This window comes from Pelodiscus sinensis, chromosome 15, assembly GCF_052426305.1.
Source record: "Pelodiscus sinensis isolate ZL-2025 chromosome 15, ASM5242630v1, whole genome shotgun sequence".
Lineage (NCBI taxonomy): Eukaryota > Metazoa > Chordata > Testudines > Trionychidae > Pelodiscus > Pelodiscus sinensis.
Window position 1 is genome coordinate 5,252,421 of NC_143066.1, and position 24,419 is coordinate 5,276,839.

Here is a 24,419-nt window from a genome sequence, read left to right on the forward strand (position 1 = left end):
TGCCTGTATGTACATTTATTTCCTATTACAGTAAGAGTATCCCCACTTAGCAAGCAGGGCACAGCTATCAACGTTGCATTAATTTCCTGATACTTGAATAAGTAGCTGTACAACAAAGAGAGGTAGAGTTAGGTGGGGAGAAGAGAAGCGTGCAGCATGGTTTGTTTATGTACATAGGGCTGTCCCTGGAATTCTCCTGACTGTTCTTGATGAAACGTTCATGGAGATACTGTGCAAATTTCTGGCAGGCTTATTTCTTTCTCCATGATTTTCCCACCCCAGTCAGCCGTAACTTTGTCAAGTACTGCTGTAGTATGCAGGCTTGCAGTATACAGGCTAGAGCAACTTTGGAATGCCAGCAGTAGCTGTGCTCTTGTCACCCTCCGGAGCAGGATAACAGCGAACGTCACACATCTTTGGAAAATTCATTTTTGACAATATTTGGTGCCATTGCTCTATAACCATAGTTTCAAGTGACTCAGCAATTCTCTCCTTACCCCAGTGAGCCATATTCAGCATGGCTGGTGCTGAGAGTGGCACTATGCACAAGTACTCCAAAGCAGAAGTGTCAATAAGCACACCTTCTATAAAACTTAAGGGGAGCAAGGAAGGGAATTTTGAACCTTTATTTTTGCTTTCCATTGTAACTATCTTGGCAATGGTACTTTCTGTATTTTATCCATAGCTGCTGCTTTTCCCTCCACACCCAAAGAATGTCTGAGTCTGATAAGGAGGAGAAAGAAGAGGACTTGAATGTCATATTCAGCGAGATCCTGCAAGCTAGTGCTGCATCAGACTGTGAATAGAGGGCCAATCCTTGAGCTTGAAAATAGCAGACTAATGAGAAATAGAGACCAGAAGGGAGAGAGGCCCACCAATCCCAGTCTGAAAAGGAGAGAGAGACAAACCAAGACATGATGGACCTTCTCTGGAAGCCAAAACAGATCCCAAAAACTCTTGTGGACATGCAGGTTCAGGAAACAAGGGCTTGCTTCTGTTTGTGGTCTACAGAGAGCTCTAGCGTAGCACCTTCCTACACCATCACCGCCACATTTCACGTAACCTCAGAGGCCACATCTCTACCCTTACCACTCCATGCCAGAGAACATTATAAAGGCAGCCTTATACTCCTAATTTATAACTACTCCCTACCTGAGCTCCAGTTGGCTCAGTTCTCAGATCTGACTGTCTGTCTTAGAAAGTTTGTGCGTCTGTTTGTCTGTGAGTCCATCCATTCATCTGTGAACTCATTTGTTCAAGATCTCCTAAATGGTAAGAGCTAGGACCCCACTAAATGTGGCAGACAGCTTCCTTTTATTATAACTTTAAGTGAGATCAGGGTTTGATTGTGCCAGGAAAATGGGATGTTCCTGGAATCTGATTAATTGTTTTCCATAATATGGAAAGGGAGGGGGCTGAGAGCCGGGGATAGCTATGCTCTGCAATGACCTCTGGAGGCAGTGAGTGCAGGGTAGAGTTATACTCCACAGTAGGGTGGCCACACAAGAAAAAGAGGCCAGCTGGTCCAGAGTTCTCCATATTGCTAGCCATGGGTAAGTGGCCCTCCTGCCCCCAAATCCCTCCCTTTGTCCCCAGAGCCAGACTGGAGGGGGCCCTCTGTCCATCATTGCCACCTGAGGAGCTGCCAGGGCCAGGCCAACCACTGTAGTCCGCCCTCCTTCCTAGGAGCACATCCCCGGCCCTTTCCCAGCCCTGAGGAGCTGCCGGAACCAGGCAGCACACCCTGCCCTCTGAGGGTCCCCTGTCAGAAGCTGAGGTGGCTCCAGTCAATCCAGACCACCCATCTCCTCTGCCATGGGCCCTCTGGCCTGAGCTTTCCACTCCCTTCCTTAATCCTGCACCCCCTGCCCTGAGCCCCCAAACCTCACACCCTCATCCTGAGACCCCATACCTGCCCTGAGCCCCCCATACCCTGCCTTAATTTTGCACCCCTGTCCTGAGCCCCCCCCTTCGATTGTGAAAAAATATGTATTTTTACCTATTCATTAGACTTCTGAATAGTTTGCAGATGATACCAAGCTGGGAGGGGTTGCAACTGCTTTGAAGGACAGGGTCATAATTCAAAATGATCTGGACAAACTGGAGAAGTGGTCAGAGGTAAATAGGATGAAGTTTAATGAGGACAAATGCAAAGTACTCTACTTAGGAAGGAACAATCAGTTTCACACAGACAGAATGGGAAGCAACGGTCTAGGAAGGAGTACTGCAGAAAGGGATCGAGGGGTCATAGTGGAACCACAAGCTAAATAGGAGTCAACAGTGTGACACTGTTGCAAAAAAACTAAACTTGATTAACAGGAGTACTGTGAGCAACACATGAGAAGTCATTCTTCCGCTCTGCTCTGCGCTCATTAGGCCTGAATTGGAGCATTGTGTCCAGGTCTGGGCACCACATTTCAAGAAAGCTGTGGAGAAATTGGAGAAGGTCCAGAGAAGAGCAACAAGAATGATTAGAGGTCTAGAGAACATGAGCTATGAGGGAAGACTGAAAGAACTGGGATTGTTTAGCTTGGAAAAGAGAAAACTGAGAGGGACATGATAGTGGTTTTTAGGTACCTAAAAGAATGTTACAAGAAGGAGGGAGAAAAATTATTCTCCTTGGACTCTAAGAATGGGACAAAAAGCAATGGGCTTAAACTGCAGCAAGGGAGGTTTAGGTTGGACATCAGAAAAAACTTCCTAACTGTCAGGATGGTTAAACGCTGGATTAAGTTACCCAGGGAGGTTGTGAAATCTCAATCACTGAAGATATTTCAGAGCAGGTTAGATTGACATTTATCAGGGATGGTCTAGACAGTGCTTAGTCCTGCCAGGAGGGCAGGGGACTGGACTCGAGGTCCCTTCCAGTTCTAGTGTTCTATGATTCTATAAAGTCCAGATGCTGGCTCAGAGGACAGAGGAGACTTGTTACAAGCTAAGGCTATATTTATATATGGTTTTAGATTGTTGTAGTAAGTCATAAATCCAGTGTCTCTATTCAGTGATTCCATGGTTTTTACTGTCTAGTGAAGTTATGAATTTAAGCTTTCAGGCTCATCTTTTGAAAGCGTTGTGCAGATTTCCTTTGAGAATGGTAACTGAGGAGTCAGACATAGAGTGATTGCACTGTGAAAAGTGTGAAGTGTTGCTCATAGGGGATCTGATATTTTTGTCTTGTATTATTTCTCTGTGTGAATTCATCTGAGGGTTTTAGTGGTTGTCTGGAATCCACATAGTTGTTATTGGGACATTTAGTGCACGGGATGTGGGACACCGCATGTTGTGGTAGGCTTGGGTAGGACCCATGGATCTTGAAAGATGCATTTGTAAAGAGCAGTGTTGATCATCATAGCAGTGAAAATATGTCTGCAGGCATTGCAGCTGTTGTTCTTGCAGAGACTAGAGAGATTCACAGGCTACTTCCCTTTGAATGATCCCATAAATTATGAGAACTGCTTATGCTAAACAACTTATTCCACCTTATATTTGGCTGTGACACTGAGTACTTTTCCCACATCAGAAGAAGTGCTCTGTGTAAGCTCAAACACTTGTGTCTCACCAACAGAAGTTGGTCCAATAAAAATATTGCTTCATAAATCTTGTCTTTGGCTGTTTGTTTGTCCAAATTATTTTTTAAGACCTCCAGTGGATGGGATTCCACAGCCTTTCTTAGAAGCCCATTGCAGAGCTTAACGACTCTTAAAGTTAGAAAGCATTGGTTTATTCTTTTTACAAAGGTCTTCAAGGGCTGATAAAATATCAGTAAAAGCCCTTTGTGTCTTCAGTCCATGGAACTGGGTAAATATCAGTTACTGTGGCAGTGTTATGTTTTATAATCAGTGCAGAACGTTATGTTTTCATTCGTTTTGAGAATCACAACAACTGGAAAGCCCAGGGGACCATTGCACCAAGTGGTTACACCTAATTCCAGTATGTGCCTTATTTCTCCCTGGACTTGCCCCATCATGTTATCCTTTGCACGTTGTCAACCAATGGGCCTCAGTAGTGCACACTTCAGCCTTCTGTGTTTATTTAAAACCCCACCCTCTGGAAGTGGAGCTATGCAGTAGCCCACTTCTCTCTGCAACCATCTCCTAAGCCAGCCCTTGCTAGGGTTGTGGCACTCCACTACCTGTTGCCACAGTGAGGTGGAGTGACTGAGCTGGCCTGGGAGATGTTGGTGGAGCAGATCAATGGCTGTGTGTTGCTCCACTTCCCTGCATTTCCCACTGCCATGTCCCCTGGTAATCCCTAAAGCTGAGTCTCTTAGGGGAGGGGATTTACGGGAAGGGATTCAATGAATTGAAGAGGGCAAAACAGGTACTGGCTCCTGCCCCACTCCCAGGGAGTGGCTGCCACCCTGCGCTGCGGACACTGATACAGACCTAGCAGCACGGGAAGGCAGCCAGCATTCCAGGAGCGGGGTGGGAGCCTACGTGTAACCGTTCATGGTAACCGGTAAGCCCAGGCTTCGCAGTTAACCATGTAAGTGGTTATCCTATTATAGGGTGCCAACATTTTAAAAACATTAATGGCTGCCATCAATGACTGCTTTAACCTATACACAATTATGGAAGTGGTTGAAACTGATGAGTCTGCTAACTAAATGCTAGGAGCTCCTGTGTCATCTGTCCCCCCAGCCCCCATTTCCTATTTCTGGTGTTCCAATTGTCACCAAAATCTGCCCTTTGAGGCCTGGAACATTCCCTGAAATATTGAAACTCATCAGATGCAGCATTCAGAAGTTACCAGTTTACATCCAAAGAGGCAAATCTCATGAAACTCAGAGCCTTGTTTTTGTTCGGGCTTATTTGTGAATAAGACTTCTTTTGTGTACAAAGCATATTGCTATCTATGCATGTGTTATATAAAAAAGCATATTGAATTCCTGCAGTGCTAAACTCTGAACAACTGTGTGTAATTATTTACTTTCAACTAACTTTTTTAAACTAAAGTTTTAAAAAAAAAAAACTAGGTGAGGAGTAGAGACCATTTGTGATTTTTCTTTTATTTCTTTTTTAATTATTACTTGGGCATACATTGTGTTTCATTGGTAAAAAGTTCCTAGATTTGAGTTAGTTTAATAAAAATCATGGTAGGAGGGAGGTGCATATCAGCAGTGGGGGTGGTGTGTACTGGGGGGCTGCCTGATACAGTGGCAGTAGTGTGGGGGAAGGGATAGGCAGCAGCTCTCCATGCATATATTGGCTTTTGCCTCCCTCCCCCCATGCTGCTGCCTCTGTATCAGGCAGCCCCCTGGTATGCGCCTCCCCACCCCACTGCCTGGGTATGTCTACACTACCACCCTAGTTCGAACTAGGGTGGTTAATGTAGGCAACCGAAGTTGCAAATGAAGCCCGGGATTTAAATATCCCGGGCTTCATTTGCATCTTGCCGGGTGCCGCCATTTTTAAATCCCCGGTAGTTCGGACTCCGTGCCCGCGGCTACACGCGGCACGGAGTAAGTAGTTCGAATTAGGCTTTCTAATTCGAACTACCGTTACTCCTTGTGGAACGAGGAGTAACGGTAGTTCGAATTAGCCTAATTCGGACTACCTACTCCATGCTGCGTGTAGCCGCGGGCACGGAGTCCGAACTACCGGGGATTTAAAAATGGCGGTTCCCGGCAAGATGCAAATGAAGCCCAGGATATTTAAATCCCGGGCTTCATTTGCAACTTCGGTTGCCTACATTAACCACCCTAGTTCGAACTAGGGTGGTAGTGTAGACATACCCCCTCTGATACAGAGGCAGCAGTGGGGAGGATGCGGCTGCATGTAATCATGAAGGTTAACTGATGAGCCAAGGCTCCTCAGTTAATCGTGTGTAGATGGTTATACTTTCACGTCCCTACACAAGACCTATTGAAGTTTCTGATCATTAGGGTAATCTGCCAGCTGATTAGTTGGGATTGTTTATTTAAAATGTGATGATGTTTATGTTGATAAAGTGAAATCAAAGTTCTCTTAAACAGCAGTGGGGCCACATTGAAAACAGTTTTCTCTTCACAGTTGAAAACACATAAGTACTCTTACACCCACTAAGTCAGTCTTGTGATTGACATAATCTGTACTGTGTGTTGACAGATGGGAAGGCTCTGCTACTGTAAATTGCAGTAGAATTGTGGGTATCTCTGCCAGCTGAGAATGTGGCCCACTAATTTACATATAAATTGCTTTTGCATACTAAATACATTCCTGTGCTCACTAGTAGTTGCTTTCTGCCTTAGGGAAGTTTGAAAATTAACCTACTGGTTATTAGCAGCAAGTTTGAAAATGGGTTTGCAAAGAATGAATTAACCAAACGTCGAACATGAACAGACTGAAGAGCTAGTTCTCCTCTTGCGTTGGACTTGCATTTGGTTTGATGATGAAACTGACTGGCTGCACTGCTAGGTTTATACGGAATGCAGAGAACAACATGGCGTGATCTGTAGAATAATCAACCTTGGAGCAGTAGAAGTATTTCTTGTACCCAGCTCCACTATATACCGGGGTATTTCTGCTTGTTTGGTTGACAGCTATCTTTGTATCTTCCTTGGACTAAAAAATGGGTTTGATTGTCCAAACTAGACCCATGTTGCCTTTGTTGTGAGGACTGTCCTGGGGATTAACTCATCTTCATATACAGTAGCAAGCCAAAGAAACTTGACCAAAAATCAAATACTCAGTGAATGAATAGTTAATCATATTTAGTGTAACCTTTATGTAACCTTGCTAGGCAAGTTCAGTGACATCACAGAATGTCAGTCAAGCCATTTTGAATAACGTGACAATTTAAATGAGATTTAAGAATATTTTTCTCATCCAGATTACTGCTTTGGTGCATGAAAGAATTAGGGTATGTCTGCACTAGCCCCCTAGTTCGAACTAGGGAGGCTAATGTAGGTATTCGAAGTTGCAAATGAAGCCCAGGATTTAAATATCCCAGGCTTCATTTGCATCTTCCCGGGCGCCGCCATTCTTAAATCCCCCTTAGTCCGAACTCCGTGCCCACGGCTACATGCAGCACGGAGTAGATAGTTCAAATTAGGATCTCTAATTTGACCTACCGGTACACCTTGTTCCATGAAAAGTAACGGTAGTTCGAATTAGAGATCCTAGTCCGAACTCCGTGCCCACGGAGTAAGTAGTTCGGATTAGGATCTCTAATTCAATCTACCGTTACTCTTCATGGAACAAGGTGTACCGGTAGGTTAAATTAGAGATCCTAATTTGAACTAAGGGGGATTTAAAAATGGCGGCGCCTGGGAAGATGCAAATGAAGGCCGGGATATTTAAATCCCGGGCTTCATTTGCAACTTCGAATGCCTATATTAGCCTCCCTAGTTCAAACTAGGGGGCTAGTGTAGACATACCCTCAATTAGATGTGTACTATGAATACAAAATTTAATGGTGTGGTTTTTTTAAGTCAAAATGAAAATTAGCTTGTCAGGTGCTTGACTGTAGCTAGTGACAAGTTATTAAGCTGTATTATGATGCAGGGCTTTAAATTCAATGCACAGTCCTAGGATCACCCAGTTTTAAAACTCTGAATCTCTGGATAGTGGTCACCTGAGAGCTTGCTTTGATTCAGTTTGCCAGCTGTCTGCCTGGAGCTCTTCCTTGGCCCTGCTCAGCAGCTAGTCTTCTAATCTTCCTTACTCTTCATGGAGACCTGGGATTCCATCTTTCTGTCTTCTCTTTTCACTTTTACAAGGAATAAACTTTCCCTTTCCCTTGGCTTAATACAGAACTGATCTCTTTAGCAGTGATTACAGTACAGTAGAACGTCAGAGTTACAAACAATCTCTATTCCTAAGATGTTTGTAACTGAACAAAATGTTACGGTTGTTCTTTCAAAAGTTTACAACTGAACACTGACCTAATACAACTTTGAAGCTTTGTTATGCAGAAGAAAAAACATTTCTTTTAATCATCTAAAGTGGAATGAAACAAGCACAGAAACAGTTATCTCGCTTTGACTAATTTTTTAAAAACTTTTGCTCAATTTTTTAGTAGGTTTCACAGTACTATACTAAATTTTCTTTTTTCTGCTACTTCCTAATTGCATACTTCCAGTTCCAAATGAGGTGTATGCTTGTCTGGTCAGTTCGTAACTCTGGTGTTTGTAGCTCTGAGTTTCTACTGTAATGAAGATAAGAAACAGTGGTATTAGAGGGGAGGAAGAAAGTATCAGAGCTGAAAACAGTATGAAGAAATGGAAAACAGACGTGCAGAGAAAAAAGACAACTTTTCCCTAAGGTCTTATCTAGATTGGAACAAGGTTTACCCCAGAAAGGATTTTACCAGTGTAGCTATACCAGCAAACCCTTGCAAAAGCACTTGTATGCTATTTTAAAATGCCATAAAAAATCCCATTGCCCTAACAGACATTATTATACAGTAGAATCTAAAAGATGTGAACTCCAGAATTACAGACTGACCTGTCAGCCGGCCACCATGTGGAACGGGAAATAAGCAATCAGGCAGCAACAGAGACCATAAAAAAACAGCTAGCAAATATTGTATTGTGGTTATATTATCCGGCTTTGACAAAGCCCTGGTTGGGATGATTTAGCTGGAGTTGGTCCTGCTTTTGATGATCTCCTGAGGTCTCTTCCAACCCTAATCTTCTATGATACTGTGCATCTGGGCTGCTTGTCCCCACTAGGGATGTTAATGGGTTAACTAGTAAGCATCACTCTAAACAGGTAATGCATACTGGTTCTGATTAACTGGAAGGGGCTGGAGCAGCATGTTCAAGCTGGCTCCCCTGCTGGCTCTGCTCCCAGGGAGGCGGCTTCGCTCCTGGGAAAGTGGCAATGAAGCCTCCTCCCCAGGAACAAGGCTGGCAGCTCTTGTCTGCTCGGCTGTCAGGGAAGAGGCTTCACTGCAGCAGCAAAGCCTCGCTAGGTGCGGGGGCTTCGCTGTGGGCTCTGCAGTATACAGCTTGCTTATTTAAACTTTCTACTACAGAGCTCGCAGTGTGTAACCGCTAGGATTTTTAGCAGTTACATGGTTAGCTTTTTAAATGCAATTTTACATCCCTAATCCCCACTCCCACCTCCACCCCCTACTCCTCACATAGGGGCTGCCACTATAGGTAGGAGGTGAAGACGCTGAGTTTTGAGACATAGCTGTAAGCCAAGGGTGCAGTGCTCTCTCCTCTCCCACTCCAAGAAAGAAACTTCCCGAGGTCCTGCTGGAACCTGGCCTTGAATGTTTGCTGCTGGAGCTGGGGCCCATGCTCCACACACCCACAGATGCCACAGTGCCTCCGGGTGCCTCACTTACCACCCTTGCAGCAGAGGGCTGGAACCAGCTATCTGTGAACACCCCCATTTGCCAGGCAGCCACTTACGGATAGAAGGTAAAGGTGCTGAAGTTTGCAGGCACAGTTGTGAGCCCTTGCTCCAAGCGGTTGGCCCTCAGGAGCATCCCATAACATCTTCAGAGTTACGAATATTTCAGAGTTTCGAACAACCTCCATTCCTGAGGTATCTGTAAGTCAGTTCTATTATACCAACAAAACGTTTCGAATGCAAAGCCAGTCTATGAAAAAAGGCCCCCTTTTTGCCCTTAATGTGTTAGCTTATACTTTTCTGCATCATTTTAGGATGATCCTAAAATCCTGCAGAGCCACAGTTCCTTATGTCTGTTTCTATGCCAGGTTTTCCCAGCTCCGTTAGGAAAACAATAAATATCTGGCCGGTTTCATATTTGGCATTCACAATCCCATAGGAGCAGTAATACCATCAAGAGCAATGGCCATTTCATCCTCCTGCTGCTGCAGTTTGCAAAAATTCTGAGTAGCTGAGGCAGGCACTTGAATTCTTCATAGAAGAGGAGGACTCAAAAAGCAGACTGTCCGATAGATACAGTAACAGACCTCTTACCCACAAGCCAGAACCAGGTAGGAGATGTGCATCTGGATAGGATCCTCTCTCCATTCACCATTTACTGGTGAACGGGATGATTCAAGGCACTGCTCTTATGCTTTACCATGTTTACACCACACTCGTCACTCAAGTTTCTGAATGCTGCTTTGTGGCTTTTTCTTGGCATTGATGTTATTTTGTGTATAAAATGAAAATGCACATGGTTCATTTCAATCAGTGCTCTGCGAAGAGGCTAGGGATGAGGGGTTCAACATGCAAGCTGCCCTAGGGAGAGAACTGCCCCAGCCTTCTCTCACCTCAGCAGTTTGGGGCCAGGTGAGAAGCACCTCTCCATGGCTGCTGCATCTCCAGAGGCACAGCTGTGGGAGGGGTTCCTGTTCCCTGTCTGCGGCAGGTCCAGGTTTGTCTGCCCTCTGCACTCCCCAGCCAGAATGAGGAATGCGGCAATGTGTGCACTTTCTCCTCCCTCCTTGACAAAGAAAAACAGCCAGCAGTGTTCCTATATGAACTGGAGGAAGGGGAGGGAGGGGTGCTTCAGCCCCCCCTTTCTAAAGAGTGCCTGCAGGGTGGGAGGCTCAGGGTTGCGGTAGTCGCAAATGGGGAAAGAGGGGACAGGAGGCCTGCCCTCTGCCATCTCCTTTCGTCGTCTTGGTGATTCTGTTTCTTTTCTGTATGGTTTTATGAGAGGCAATCCCATTCTAGGCACAGCCCATTTTCCCAGCACCACCAAACCTTATCTTGCTTTAAGTTATGTCAAGAGGAAGTAATATGCCAAATTTGGTGGTCTTCGTTCTTACCATTTAGGAGGAGAGAGAAACTCTCTCAAATATATAGTAGATTTAATAAAAAGCATTCAAATAAACTAAGTGCCAGACAGTGCTGATATATGCTGATGGGTGAGAAAACACTGACCTTGTTCTCTGCTTTGGAAACTGGTATGTTTAAAGGAGCCATATGCAGATATGGGAATGGTCTCTGTCTTGAAAATGATTGCTTTTGCCTTGATCATCTTTCTGGGTTCTTTGTTTTCATTTAGCATGAAAGCTTGCATAGCCTTGTGAAGGTATTCTTTTGCTTAATGTAGTTTTACTTTAACTACTGTGAGCCAGTGGACAGCAGTTACATTTGAAGAATCTTTTGTGTTGTCTAGAATCTGACAAATAACTATTTTTAAGGTCCCTTGCAGAATGCAAAGGTCAGTAAGCATGTGCAAGAGGCTTCAGTGGCAATAAGTGTTTATGCAGAAAAGCTGATTTACGTATTGAAGTGAACACTAGCTATAATATGGAAGTTGGATGCTAAGTAGAAGTGTACATTAGTAGCTTTGCCAAAGTACTTACAAGCCTTTTCAAACAATATCTTTATCTCACTATGTGTTCTGGTATTACAACAGTGACAGGTTAACGCAAACATTTAATATGCAAACAGTTATCCAATATTGAAATAAGGTTTGAATGTGTAAAGTGTAGTTTTAGAAGTTGCTATAGAAGGGGCATACATTTTTTTGCATGTAATGAAGACACCCAGACATTTTGAAAATATATTTTCCACTTACGACCTATGTGAAAACGTTGGCTTTTAATGTATGTGTGTGTTGTTGTTTGGTGGGTTACATAAAATTTAATTTTACTATGAAAAGGAACTATGTAAAAATAACACCTTCTTACTCAGCAGATTGTCGTCTTTTACATGGGGTATTGGGATGTATGTGGGATCTGGGAGGGAGCTTAGGTGAAGGAAGGGGTTGTGACCTGGGCACGGAACCTTAGTGCAGAAGGGGGTGCAGTGTCCAGAAGGGAGTATAGGCGCAGGAGAGGATTCTGACCTGGGGGAGGAGTGTCTGAGGGGGTGCAGGATCTGGGAAGGGATATGGTTTTAGGAGCAGAGGTGCAGATGGTTTGGATTACATAGGGTAGGAGTGCAGAGGGAGGGCTGGGGTGTCAGAGGCAGGCTGTGGCTGGGAGGCACTTACTTGGGTGGCTCCCAGCCAGCAGCCCAGACGGTTTTTAGCTAGGGTCCTTCTTTCCGTGCCCTCACGTGTCCTCAGAGCAGCTTCAGTGGCCATATGTGCTGCTCTAAACTGAGTGCTGTGAGCCTGGGGGGGAGGGTGAGCGGTATTTCCCATGCTGCCTGAAGATGCAAGATTTTGCTGGAGTCAGGGGCATTGTGAGAAGCCTCTCCTCCCTCTCCCCAGTCTTGCAACATTCACAGACATACATACCCCGCAGCCAGCATTTCTGAGAGCCGAGCAGCAGTGGGGCAGGCAGAGAGCTTTACTGTGGGCCAGATCTGGTGGCTTTGTGGGCTGAATCTGTCCAGTGGGCAGTATTTTGCGCAGCCCTGCTTTACATAATTCAGCCAGAGATGCAGATGCTACCATTTAAAACAAATGTACAGCTTTTTACTCTTGTTATAGCTGAAAAGCTAACATAGCTAATAATGAGCAGACTTTGGAATCTGTCCAGAATTGTTTATTAAACTCCTAGTCGATTACTCCTGTGCAAGAGGTCGCTGAAAGCAATGGAAGTTGCCTAGGTGTCACCCAGGGCATAATTAGAAGGCAGTGGCCTAACTTGAGAGGCTAATTTGGTATGTGTATCAAGTGATACACATGATGGAAGCTTAACTGTGGCCCTGTCAACACACAGGAATTGCACAATTTAAGTAAATAGATTACTAAATTGATGTGATTAAATTGGTGCGTCCCCATTCTCTGGATTCTCTTGAAATCAATTTGTGTGCCTAAAATTGACTTAATTTAGTTTACAAATTGTAAGCATGCCTCCAGAACTTCAAATTATGATGTTTTATGGGATATACTTTCATCCATCATGCATGCTTACTATTTATATTGCCACCAGTAATGCTTGCCATTAACTTTATTCATTATCCACAATAGTATACTGTAACGTTTTTGGAGAAGGAAGTAAAAAAGTTACTAAGATTAGAATAATTTATTTGGTTTTTTTTTCTCTCTGTATTTGTAGAATCATAGACTGGTACGACTGAAAGGCACCTCCAGAGGCCTTCTAGTCCAATCCCCTGCACTCATAGCAAGACTAAATATCTAAACCAGTGGTCCCCAACCATTTGAAGCTGCTGGGCGCCAGGGGCCGTAGCCGTTCGCCTGCTGGGCACCAGAGGGCGGGAACACTCACGCACCTGGGGGCGGGGCCGCGCATATGCCACACCCCCATGAGCCACATGCCGGGGGCCAGAAATCGTATGCGCCACGTGGCCACGGGCGGGGGGGAGCCGCCAATTCGCAGCAAGCCTGGGGCCAGCTTCCTCCAGAGCCGCGCGACCAAAGCCGGCACCCTCCCCCCCATAGCTGCGTGCCCAGGGACGGGAGGCCAATTTGCTGCGCTCCCGTGGCCAGCGCCCCCCACAGCTGCACACCTGGGGGCCGGGGCGGCCAATTCGCCGCACGCCCGGGGGCCAGAGCGCCCAATTTGCCACGCGCCCGGGGCCGGCGCTCCCCATGTGCCCGGGGCCGGCTCTGGCACCGTGCATGCACCACGCGTCCGGGGCGGGGACAGCCCCGAGCACTTGGTGGGCGCTGCTGTTAAAAAAAAAAAAAATCTACAATGCTGGAGATTCCACAGCTTCCCTAGGTAGTTTATTCCAGAGCTTAACCACTCTTGACAGGACGTCTTTCCTAATGTCCAACCTAAACCTCCCTTGCTGAAATTTAAGCCCATTGCTATCCCCGGAGGTTACCAAGACCAACTTACCTCACTCCTTGTAATAACTTTTTATGTACTTGAAAACTAGCATCATATCTCAGGATGTAAGAGTCTAATTGGGTAGCTGATATCTTCCACTGGAATTCTGAAAACTCCGGCAGCCCTGTCGGTCTGGGAATCCTGGCAGCCCTGGGAGGTTAATCATGTAACCAATAGAAATGTTATCAGTTACACACTTCATATTATTTTCATTTTTAACATCCCTAGTCATATCCCATCTCTGTCTTATTTTGTTTTTCAAATTAATCAAACTCAGGTTTTTCAATCTTCCTTCCTAGGTTGAGTTTTCTAGACGTCTAATTTTTGTTTGCTGCTCTTGGGATCTCTCCAGTTTGTCCATCTCTTTCCTGAAACGTGGTGCCCAGTATTGGACACAATACTCCAGTTGAGGCCAGGGGGGCCGACAGCTTCCGTGGGCCCCCGAGCAAGGTGTGTGTGTATGGGCCAGCTCTGTCCCCTAGAAGGAGGGGGGCCTGAGGTGGAAGGGGTGGGACTGGGACAAAGCGCAGCACTCTCACCTCTCCCTCCAACCCTCAGAGTTGACTGGAGTGCACAGTGCAGCACTCCAGTGGCAATTTAAAGCAGCCCAGGGCAACTACCCCTTTTACCCCCCCCCATTGGCAGGCCTGGTTGAGGGCTAATCAGCATAGAGTAAAGGAGAAGAATTACTTCTCGGGTCTCTCTTACAACATTCCTACTAATACATCCCAGAATGTTTACTTTTTTTGCAACAATGGTAAGCTGTAGACTCTCATTTAATACATAATGTTCTTTAGCATTAACAGTTTGTTGTGTAATGGACAAACGTGGCAAAAAAGATATGGTCCCATCTCAAATTAATCTGACAGCTTATAAAATGGAGAGACACATGATAGACTGAAGATTTAACATCAAAGATCTGTCATATTGATTGGCTGTCATTGAAAGGTATCTGTGGAGAAGTGTGTTTTAAGGAGAGATTTGAATTAAGAGTTAATTTGGTGGACAGGTATGTGACAGAGTTCAAATTGCAGTTGATTTGGAATTTTTGTCTGAAAATTCTGATTCATCAACACCAAAAACTTTCTGAGGACCAGGAAGAAATTTCTGGTCAAAAAAGCAAGACAGAAACTAGAATTAAACCAGTGGCTAGGGCATTCCTTTGGGGTATAGGAGACCCAGTATCAAATCTGTGCTCTTAGCTGTCTGTGGGAGCTGTTACGCTTTGTAGAAACAATTAAATATTCATTGGGCCAGAGAGAGAAACTGACACTGAGGTCTAGTGGTTAGGGCACTTATCTGGATTGTGGGAGACCCTGTGTCAGGTCAGCACTCCAGATCAGGCAGAACACAACTTATTTATTTTGACAGAACTTTCATCAAGATGGTTTCTTATATCCAAAATATAATTTCTTTTGAAAATCAGAGAAACCTTCCCAATACAAATTTTCTTTGATCATTGGGCTGTTAAGGCCAGAATTAATGTTTCCAATGCAACGTTAATGCAGCCCCATTGTTCCTTACATTATTATATACTCTTTTAAGTATTGGTCATACTTTCTCAAAATGGTTATTGTAGCATTAAAAGAGGGTTCACAGAAGTGCAGTGGAAACAATTAGGGAACAGTTTTTGAAAAGAGGGACAGTTTTTGAAAAAAATGAACAAGAAAGGACATGCTAAAAGTTTATATAATAGTGGACACTGTAGAAAGAAGATCAGGAGTTTTTTTTTCCTATCTCATAACACAGGATGAATCAGAAAAGTGACACATTTAAAACTGTTAGAAGGATGTTTCCCACTGAGGCTATGTCTACACTACAGGCTTTTTGTGCAAGAAGCTTTTTGCGGAAGAAATCTTCCGCAAAAACTTCTTGTGCAAGAGAGCGAGTACATTGTATGGACACTCTCTCGAAAGAAAGCACTGATAGCTATCTACAGAATGGCTATCAGGGCACCAGTGCTTTTTCCTCTTTCCTGTTTTTGCACAAAAAAACCCTGTTGCCCATCCACACACACCTTTTTGCACAAGAACTTTTGCGCAAAAAGGAGTTATGCCTCATAGAAAGAGGAATATCTACCCCAGAAAAACCCCTCTGTTCTGTCGATTTACTTGCACAAAAACACGCTTGAGGTGTGGATTCTCCGCAAGTTTTTGCGCAAAAACTCTGTAGTGTAGACCTAGCCAGAGAGACTACTGTAATTCTGGTTTTGCAGGATCTATAGTCTTCCTTTTGAGATAACAAAGGAAGTCTTTTTTGTTTTTAATTATTGTTTGTAATAGTAATGTCTGCTTTCCAGGCTTCTGAGAGCGCTGTTTTTGCTTACAAATCCAATATTAATCTTGCACAAGGAAAAAATGATTCTGTGTATTGCAGAACATTTATTCATGGTGTTTTCAGCAGAATCAGGATGTTTTAGTTACTTCATTTTTTCTATTCTCCATACTGTGGGTATGAGAACTGTCTACTCATCCTAAACGACAGAAGGACAATGACATTTTTTTCAGAATAGAACATAAGTCTTCAGATTTGAGAGTTTGTTCATTTACTATGAAGAACTGAAGAAAGGGCACAAGACCTATGCAAACATGCTGTCAAAACAGATTAGTTTATGTACTATAGAGTCCCAATTTAATATTACATTGAGAGTGACAGTGACTAATTAGTTAAGATTGCAAAGAGTACCCTTCTTTCTCCCTCCCCTTCACTATAATTTAACAAAGTGTTCACTCCTTGGGTAGAAATGTTCCAGAGTGGATCTTTGCAGAAATATGGAGGGAGGGTTGTAATATTGAGGTAAAAACATTTCAGCCTTTTTGCAGTATGAGAGAGGAGAATGGGAGAATGCGTCTTCCTGATAATATTCTTGTAATTAAGCTGTTCTAGTGCTGAAATATCTGAAGGTAAAAAACTGAAAGAGTAATTTGGGGAATGAAATTTTGTTTTCATTTGTCCAAGTTGCGACCTCTTAGAAAGTGCTCTTTGTCCAGTTTGATCCCATTTTTTGTGATAGTTGGGCAGGAAGAGAGATCCCCACTGTGGCTCTCATCAGTTGCACAGGACAAAGCTTTGAACTGAAATATATCTGGTAGAAGAGAAATGAACAGACGAAATAAGGGAGGAATTTTTTTTAGTAAAAATGTTATGAGGTTTCTTTTATGAATGTAGTAGTGCAGCATATTAAAGCATGTTCTTTACTGTGATGGACTGATTCATATATGCTGTGTTGGGCAGCTGGATACACAAATACTGCTCCAAATGTTTGCTGTGTTACACATAAAATAACAGCCTTGCCCCCTATTGGTAGCAGATTAATTTAATACCGCTGAGGTACTCACCTGATTAAGCCTGCTGTCTGTTGATTGGTGTGAATATTTTAGATATTCTGTCCTTTTTATTTCTTCCACGTGACAAAATGTGGTCTGTAGTTACTTGCTAGAATTGGAGGAAAAAAGAAAATGATACCATTTTGTAATGACTTGAGTGTGTCATCAATTTATCAATCTGAAGAAATCATAAATTTTATAAAATGAACAGCTTTTATTAAATGAATTAATTTGCTTAATAGCAAAAACTGTCTTGCTAAGCAATTTAATTGGAATCACTGCAAATAGAGCAAAGTGCATATCATTTAGCTAGGCTAGCGGAGACTTAATTACAAAAACAAAAATAAATGTGACAAAGGTCAGCTAGGAAAGTACTAGGATCAAAGACTTTAAAGCATTTTTGTTAAATTTCAAATGATGACAAGAATTGCACCTAATTTACTTCCTAAAGGCTTGAGCCTGCAAACGCATGTGCTTCATTCACTTCAAGCATATGAATAGTGCCATTAATTTTGACATTATTAAAGTAAAACATTTACTGCAGAATGGTGGTGATAGTGTGTCTAGCAATGAATCAAACATTTTGTTATGTTATGCTCCATGGTTAGTGTTTGTGATGGGCGTTGGGAGGGTGGAGAAGGTGGTCAAAGATGTTTTTTTAATAGGTTAGGCTACCCTGCTTAGACCTTAGAATTAAAACATAAGGGACAAAAGCTTGTGTGTGAGAATACTTGGTGCCCAAAACTGCTTTTGGTTAGTAGGTTTGCCCCATATAGGAAGTACGAAGGGTGGAGTTGGAATAGAGGAATCACAATCCACTGCGGTTAAGGGTTGTGAAGAAATGAGACATTGCTTTTACAAACAAGTTTTCAATTACTGCAGTACAGGCTTTTCCCTTTTTCGATGGATGCAGAACTCAAACTGGAGATAATTGTATTTACATAATATGTATACATAAGTGTTGTCAAAGAACTCAAATACTGTATAACATTGTATTTGTTTCTGTTCTGTTATAAAAACATAATAGTATACTGCCATAACATAGAAAACAGAGGGGGCAGCTTTTTTTGGGGGGGGGGAAGAAAAGCATTGGACAGGCAAATAATAAATGAGCCCAACAAGTTTAAGGGGACTTTTAAAATAAGAGAGAATAAATTCAGTGGATAAGTGAGTTTGTGCTGCAAAGCTATAATAAAAGTGTAATTGCTTGCTGACTGATAACTGTGATGAGTTCTTTGTTGAGCTGACTGATAACTGGGATGAGTTAAAACAGTGGCAAATAAGTGTGTGTCTATCAATACAAGTCTTCCAGGAGCTGGTGTCAAAGTGCAGAGTAGTGATATGCAGATGAACCCCTGTAAGGGCATAATTGTCTGTGAGCTAGTGAACAACCTGGCTGGAGCAGGAGGGAAAGCAAGTTCTACCTCGGAATCAGTAGATAGGCTACAGTCAGAAACCCATAGTATTCATAAGTAACTGAGTCTACTGTAAATAATTTGATCCTCTCAGTATGGACATCAAATAGCTTTTGTAATGAAGTGCATAAAATGATGGTTAGATACCAAAATGAGTTTCTGTTAAGCCTCGTTTACTTTAAACAAATTTTTGGACAAACTATATAAATGTATGTACTATTAAATAAAACATATACATGTCCAAACACCCAACTCTAGAATGGCAAAAACATCTCTCAATTGCTAGTGCGTCTCCACCAATTCTCAGCTTACGAGTTAGAGTATGTCTACATTGCAGTCAGAGGTCTGCCTGAAGTTTAAGTAGGCATACGAAGAGTTCTGGCAGGCTTGTGCAGCATGCACTAAAGCCCATGATGCCACATCTTAACTGCTAGTTTTGGTCTTGCTAGCATGTGTATTAGGGATGTGAAGGTTAAACAGTTAACGAGTAAGCCTCACCCATAATGAGTAAGGCTTACTGGTTCTGGTTAAGTGGTAGGGGCTGGAGCAGCTCCCCCACCTGCTCTGGGCAGGGGGTTGCTCCAGCCCCGCAGTGCCCGCTGCTGGCAGGGGCGCTCTAGCTGTCCAGAACAGACCCTGTGCACTATGGGACCGATATGGGCTGCTCCAGCCAGTCTGACTTCTAGTCCCATGCATAGGCCATAGATTTGTCTGAATGAATACAAGAGAGAGAGCAGAATAAAGTATGCATCCTTCAACCATCTCTATGGTCATTCTAGACTATTTGGATTTCCCAGCATGGTATATTTCAGATAGAAAAATGTAACTCCCAGCATCTTAAAACTAATATTATCCAAATTTTTGAGGTTTGTATCATTGAGTCCTGATGTTCATTGGGTGTGGAAATCCTATTATCCATATTGTATATCTAAGAAATCAAAGAATGAAAATTAAGAATTGCTTCCATACATGACTTTCTAAATGTATGATTTTTTTCCCCCCGCAGGTTTAAAGACTTACCTGATATCTGGTAAGAAGCTGAAGGAATCCCATTGCAGCTGTTCACAGGTATTAGTTCCTGGCCTGGAGGCAGGAGATGGAACCAAGATACAGGGAGCACCATCCGCTGAGAGTATTGGTGATTTGGCAAAGACTCTCAAACACTCAGAGAAACCCAAGGTTAGGGTTGGTCGTTGTTGGGGTTATTTTGTTTGTTTTGTTTCAATGCGTACAAAGTATTTTTAGAGCTGTAGAGATATGAAGCAGGTTATCGGCATAGAGATAAAAGAGACTGTGACTGGGTCAGTTCACCGAAGTGGTACCTCCTGTTGGCTATCCTGGGGATTAGCTCAGCCAGTTGGCACACTCCCTTCAGGTGGTGCCTCTCCTGTCTTCCTTCCACCCTTCTGACCCAGCTCACGCCAGGAACTGCAGCCTCCTCTTCATGATCCAGCCGCCATATTTCCCTTTTCTATACAAACAGTCCCAGACAATCTTGATGGTGCTACTTCTCCAGAGGCCAGTAGGGGAACTTGAGCCTGTTTGCTACACTGGGTTCCAGTCCAGGGACCCTCAGCTCAGTAGTTCTGGCCTCTACCCCTTTTGCCTTCAATGCTCCTTCATGGGTTGATTCCTACTCTTCCTGGTGTGGCTCCCACCCCTTCTCTGAGAGTACCAGTACCAAAACCATTGCCTCCATCCTCTTCCCAGAGAGAGACTGCAGATTACCTCCCTGTAGTTCTCAAGCACTCCTCCTCAGGGAGTCCCTGCCCTCAGATCCTGGGCTTATAGACCCAGCCTATTCCTGCCAGCTGAGCCTCCCTTAATCAACTCTTTGCTCCCTGGCTACTCCCCTAGCTGAAGCCTGGGCAGTTATTTTAACCCTTTCTAATGCTGTGCGAGGTGAACACCCCATCACAGAAACCTTCTGTTGCTTGCTCAGATGCTTTGTTTTTTGTTCATAACATTACAGGCAGTCCCCGGGTTACGTACAAGATAGGGACTGTAGGTTTGTTCTTAAGTTGAATCTGTATGTAAGTTGGAACTGGCGTCCAGATTCAGCCGCTGCTGAAACTGATCAGTTTCAACAGCGGCTGAATCTGGACGCCAGTTCTGACTTACATACAGATTCAACTTAAGAACCCCAGGCATCTCCAAGTCAGCTGCTGCTGAAACTGATCAGCGGCTGATTCCAGAAAGCCCGGGGCAGGGGCTTCCTGTAGTCAGCCACTGGTCAGTTTCAGCAGCGGCTGACTTGGGGACGCCTGGGGCAGAGCAGCTGGGGTGCTGCTGGGTTGGTCCAGTAGCGCTGCTGCTCCTCGGCGCTACTGGACCAACCCAGCAGCACCCAAGCTGCTCTGCCCCAGGCGTCCTGATTCAGCCACTGCAGAAACTGACCAGCAGTGGCTGAATCAGGACACCTGGGGCAGAGCAGCTGGGGTGCCGCTGGGTTGGTCCAGTAGTGCCCAGAGCGGCGCTACGGGACCAACCGGCAGTGCCCCAGCTGCTGTGCCACAGGCGTCCGGAGCAAAGCCGCGGAGCACGGGGGCAGCGGGACAGCCCAGACGCGCCGTGGCTGTCCTGCTGCCCTTGTGCTCCGCGGCTTTGCTCTCCTTTGCTCCCTGTGCCCCTGGTCTGCAGACCAGGAGGACGGGGAGCAAAGCGGCGGAACACGCGGGCAGCGGACAGCCCAGACGCGTTTAGGCTGTCCGCTGGCCGCGTGCTCCGCAGCTTTGCTCTGCTTTGCTCCCCGTCCCCCTGGTGTGGGCTGTCCGCTGCCTGTGTGTTCCGCCGCTTTGCTCCCCGTCCCCCTGGTCTGCAGAGCAGGGGGACGGGGAGCAAAGCAGAGCAAAGCCGCGGAGCACGCGACCAGCGGACAGGCTAGACGCGTCTGGGCTGTCCGCTGCCCGCGTGTTCTGCCGCTTTGCTTCCTCTCCCTGGTCTGCTGGAGACCAGGGAGAGGGAGGGCCCTGTTTGTAACTGCGGATCCGACATAAGTCGGATCCGCGTAACTTGGGGACTGCCTGTAGTGTGGTCTGAGTAATGAAAACCATTCAAAGAGATTTATCCACGCACCCCACAAATCATGTTTAGTTTTCAGATGTGCTGCTGAATAAATAATTTTAAAGTATCGATAGTTGAGATTAGACAAATTAACAAATTCCTTTTTGAACAGTCTCCACTGAATGGTAAAAGAAAATGTTTCTGTGCTGTATACAGGTACTTTGGCACATTCCATTAGCTCATTTCTAACCCCTGAGCTACTGCTATGCTATTCTCTTTTTGAGGATTGGAAATACAGCTAGTCATGCTTCAGATTTAACACTGTCAAATTCTCTCCTTTCTCAGCCGACCCCTCCTCCCTCTCTTGTTTCTTCCTCTTTCTCACAAGAGCCTTCAAATTATGTGAAATCTAGTAATCTAGCATCCTGGTCATGAATATGCAATAGAGATCAGTAAACCTAGTGAAGACAATAATCCCTGTACAGTCAAAAATTGCCAGTTAGTCCTGCATGACGCTCTCCGTGTCAGTCGCTGTAAAATAGATAGATGTACACCGATAGCTGCTTGCTTTAGAAATGTAGTGCAGATTATCTAAAGCTAAGGGCAATCAAGTGTATGGATTAATTTCTGAGTACTGAAAATGACAAGCATTCTTAAGAAGAAAGAAAAGGTAGCCTAGGAAATGTAGATTCTGTTTATTGTTACTGTATATTCTTCTATCTCAAAACTAAACTGGTAGAGAACAAAATATTATTCTCTCCTTCCACTTGTGTTACGGTTCCTCCTAGCCAGCTGATGGAGTCAAACCTCTAAAGACTAGATCTTCCAGTCTCATAGGGATGCAGAGCTCCTTGATGTGTTCTTCTTATTACCCTAGTGTCTGGCTTCTGAAAATTGACTGCCACATGGGTTTCCTCCTCTCCCTTCTTACCTGCCTGCCTCACTCTCAGCATTTCTTCCACATCAGAAGGCTGGTAATGCAGCGGGGGTAAGGCAAGCTTCCTATTTGCTCTGTCTCTGCACCACGCCCAGAAGTGGCTATCTGGTGCTTGTGGCTGGGGATCTCCATGCTTTGCCCTTTCCTGAGTGACTCCACAGCTCCCTTTGGCCAGGGGCAGCACGTGGAGGCATCCTGGTGTCCCTGCCTAGGAGATGCTGCCAGAGGGATGACCCAGTTGCTTTAGCCCCAAGGTAAGCACTACCAAGCCAGAGCCCATATCCTCTTCTGCATGGCAATGCCCTGCCCCAGCACAGAGCCCACTCTTTGCACCCAAACTCCTTTGCAGAGCCCACATTCCTCACCCCCTCTTATGCCCCACAATTCTCTGCCCCAGCTCGTTGAAAGTTAGTGAGCTTGCGAGAGACATGCACTGTGGTTGCTCCTCCCTCTGCTGGTAACAATTATTTACACTGTGTTTTTATACTAAACAAAACATGTTTTAGCAAGTATAAAAACTAAGATTTAAGCGATTGCAAGTGAAAACAGATCCAAGTAAATTACTCATCCAAAATAAACAAAACATGCAAGCTAATTCTAATACACTAAGAAACTTGTTGGATGCAAATTCTTACCCTATTATCTCTTTAACAAGCAAGGCAGCCTCCTACCTTGGGCCCAATCCTTTCCCTGTTCAGACGTAGATGTTTCCAGCAAGCATTTTGGTTGGCAAGCAGGGGTCTCCTGGTGTCTGGCAATCACACCTAGGCTATGTCTACACTTGTGGCTTCTTGCGCAAGAAATATGCAAACGAGACTAAGTGTGGAATATTGTAGAGCCTCATTTGCATACCTAATGAGCCACCATTTTTGCAGAAGAGGCTCTTGCGCCAGAAGGAGCTATTTACACTGCCCCTTCTTACACAACAAAAACCGTCTTGCGCAATTTTGCTTCGCTGATTATTTTCAGGAATAATGGCATTGCACAGGAGGGTTTTTCTTGTGCAAGAGGGGGCACTGTAGATAGCTCCTTCTGGCGCAAGAGCCTCTTCTGCAAAAATGGCGGCTCATTAGGTATGCAAATGAGGCTCGGCGATATTCCACGCTTAGCCTCATTTGCGTATTCCTTGCGCTAGAAGTTGCGAGTGTAGACATAGCCCTATTGTTTGGTTTCTCAACCCTATCGCCCTTTTGACCAAAATGGGAATTCTTTATGTTCAAACTTCAGACTTCTCACCTTGAGTGTAAAAGTACAAGATCCAAAATAAGTTCCAGCATCAGGAGGCCTGGATGCGTGTCATTTTAGGATTAACCACAGTTTGGGCTTCGAGGAAAAACAAGCCCATTTATAGATCATTTTCTTGAACACCAGGCCATTATGTCTCCAGGAAATTACAAATGGCCCTCATTTGCGCGTCAAGATTTATAAACAATCCCACAGTTCTTATTTCTAACTTCTCATACAGGAATGAGGAATGCTCTGAAATAGAATACACACATTCAGCAGATTGTATTTTAAAAATGATATGTCACGTGATGCATATTCATAAGCCGATTTTCATAAAGTATGGGAGGGCCTGACAATGTACAGTTCTGAGTCTGCTGGTGGCAATGAAAATGTGTCTCTTGTGAAATGCATGAAATTGTGGTGATAACTGAATATTTGTTTTCAATCCTTTTTCTCTTCTTGCAGACGTGTCCTTCATGTAGTGTTACATTCGCACCCAACAGTGATGTCAGTATAGAGGAAGGAGCTATTCAAAATGGCTGTCAGGATGAACATAAAAATAATACCAAGGTAACTTAAGCTCTCTCACACCTGACTTCTCTGTATCAATTCTAATTGTCTCGTTGTGTACCGGGTTCCTCTTCACTTCCGTATAACTGGTAAGCAGCAGAGCCAATTTCAGAATTCAGAATTTTTGGGCATCAGAGCTGAAGCACTTTTTATGTACGTCTACGTCTACACTGGCAGCTTCTTGCACAAGAACTCTTTTGCAGAAAAGTTCTTGTGCAAAAACTCTTCCAGAAGAGAGCGTCTACACTGGCATGTGCTTTTGCACAAGGGACGTGCTTTTGCGCAAGAGCATCCATGCCAGTGTAGACGCGCTCTCGCGCAAGAAAGCTCTGATG

At 44.4% G+C, this 24,419-nt stretch overlaps 1 protein-coding gene across 2 annotated transcripts in view; it reads left to right on the forward strand.

The window, feature by feature from the left end:
• ADCY9 (adenylate cyclase 9) overlaps positions 1 to 24,419 on the forward strand; it is a 98,202-nt gene that overhangs the window by 44,355 nt on the left and 29,428 nt on the right. For both annotated transcript variants that reach the window (XM_006130610.5, XM_006130609.5), the window contains exons 2-3: positions 19,354 to 19,526; positions 23,980 to 24,084. In XM_006130610.5, coding sequence (XP_006130672.2) covers positions 19,354 to 19,526; positions 23,980 to 24,084 — 278 coding nt within the window. The remainder of the gene's footprint in view (positions 1 to 19,353; positions 19,527 to 23,979; positions 24,085 to 24,419) is intronic.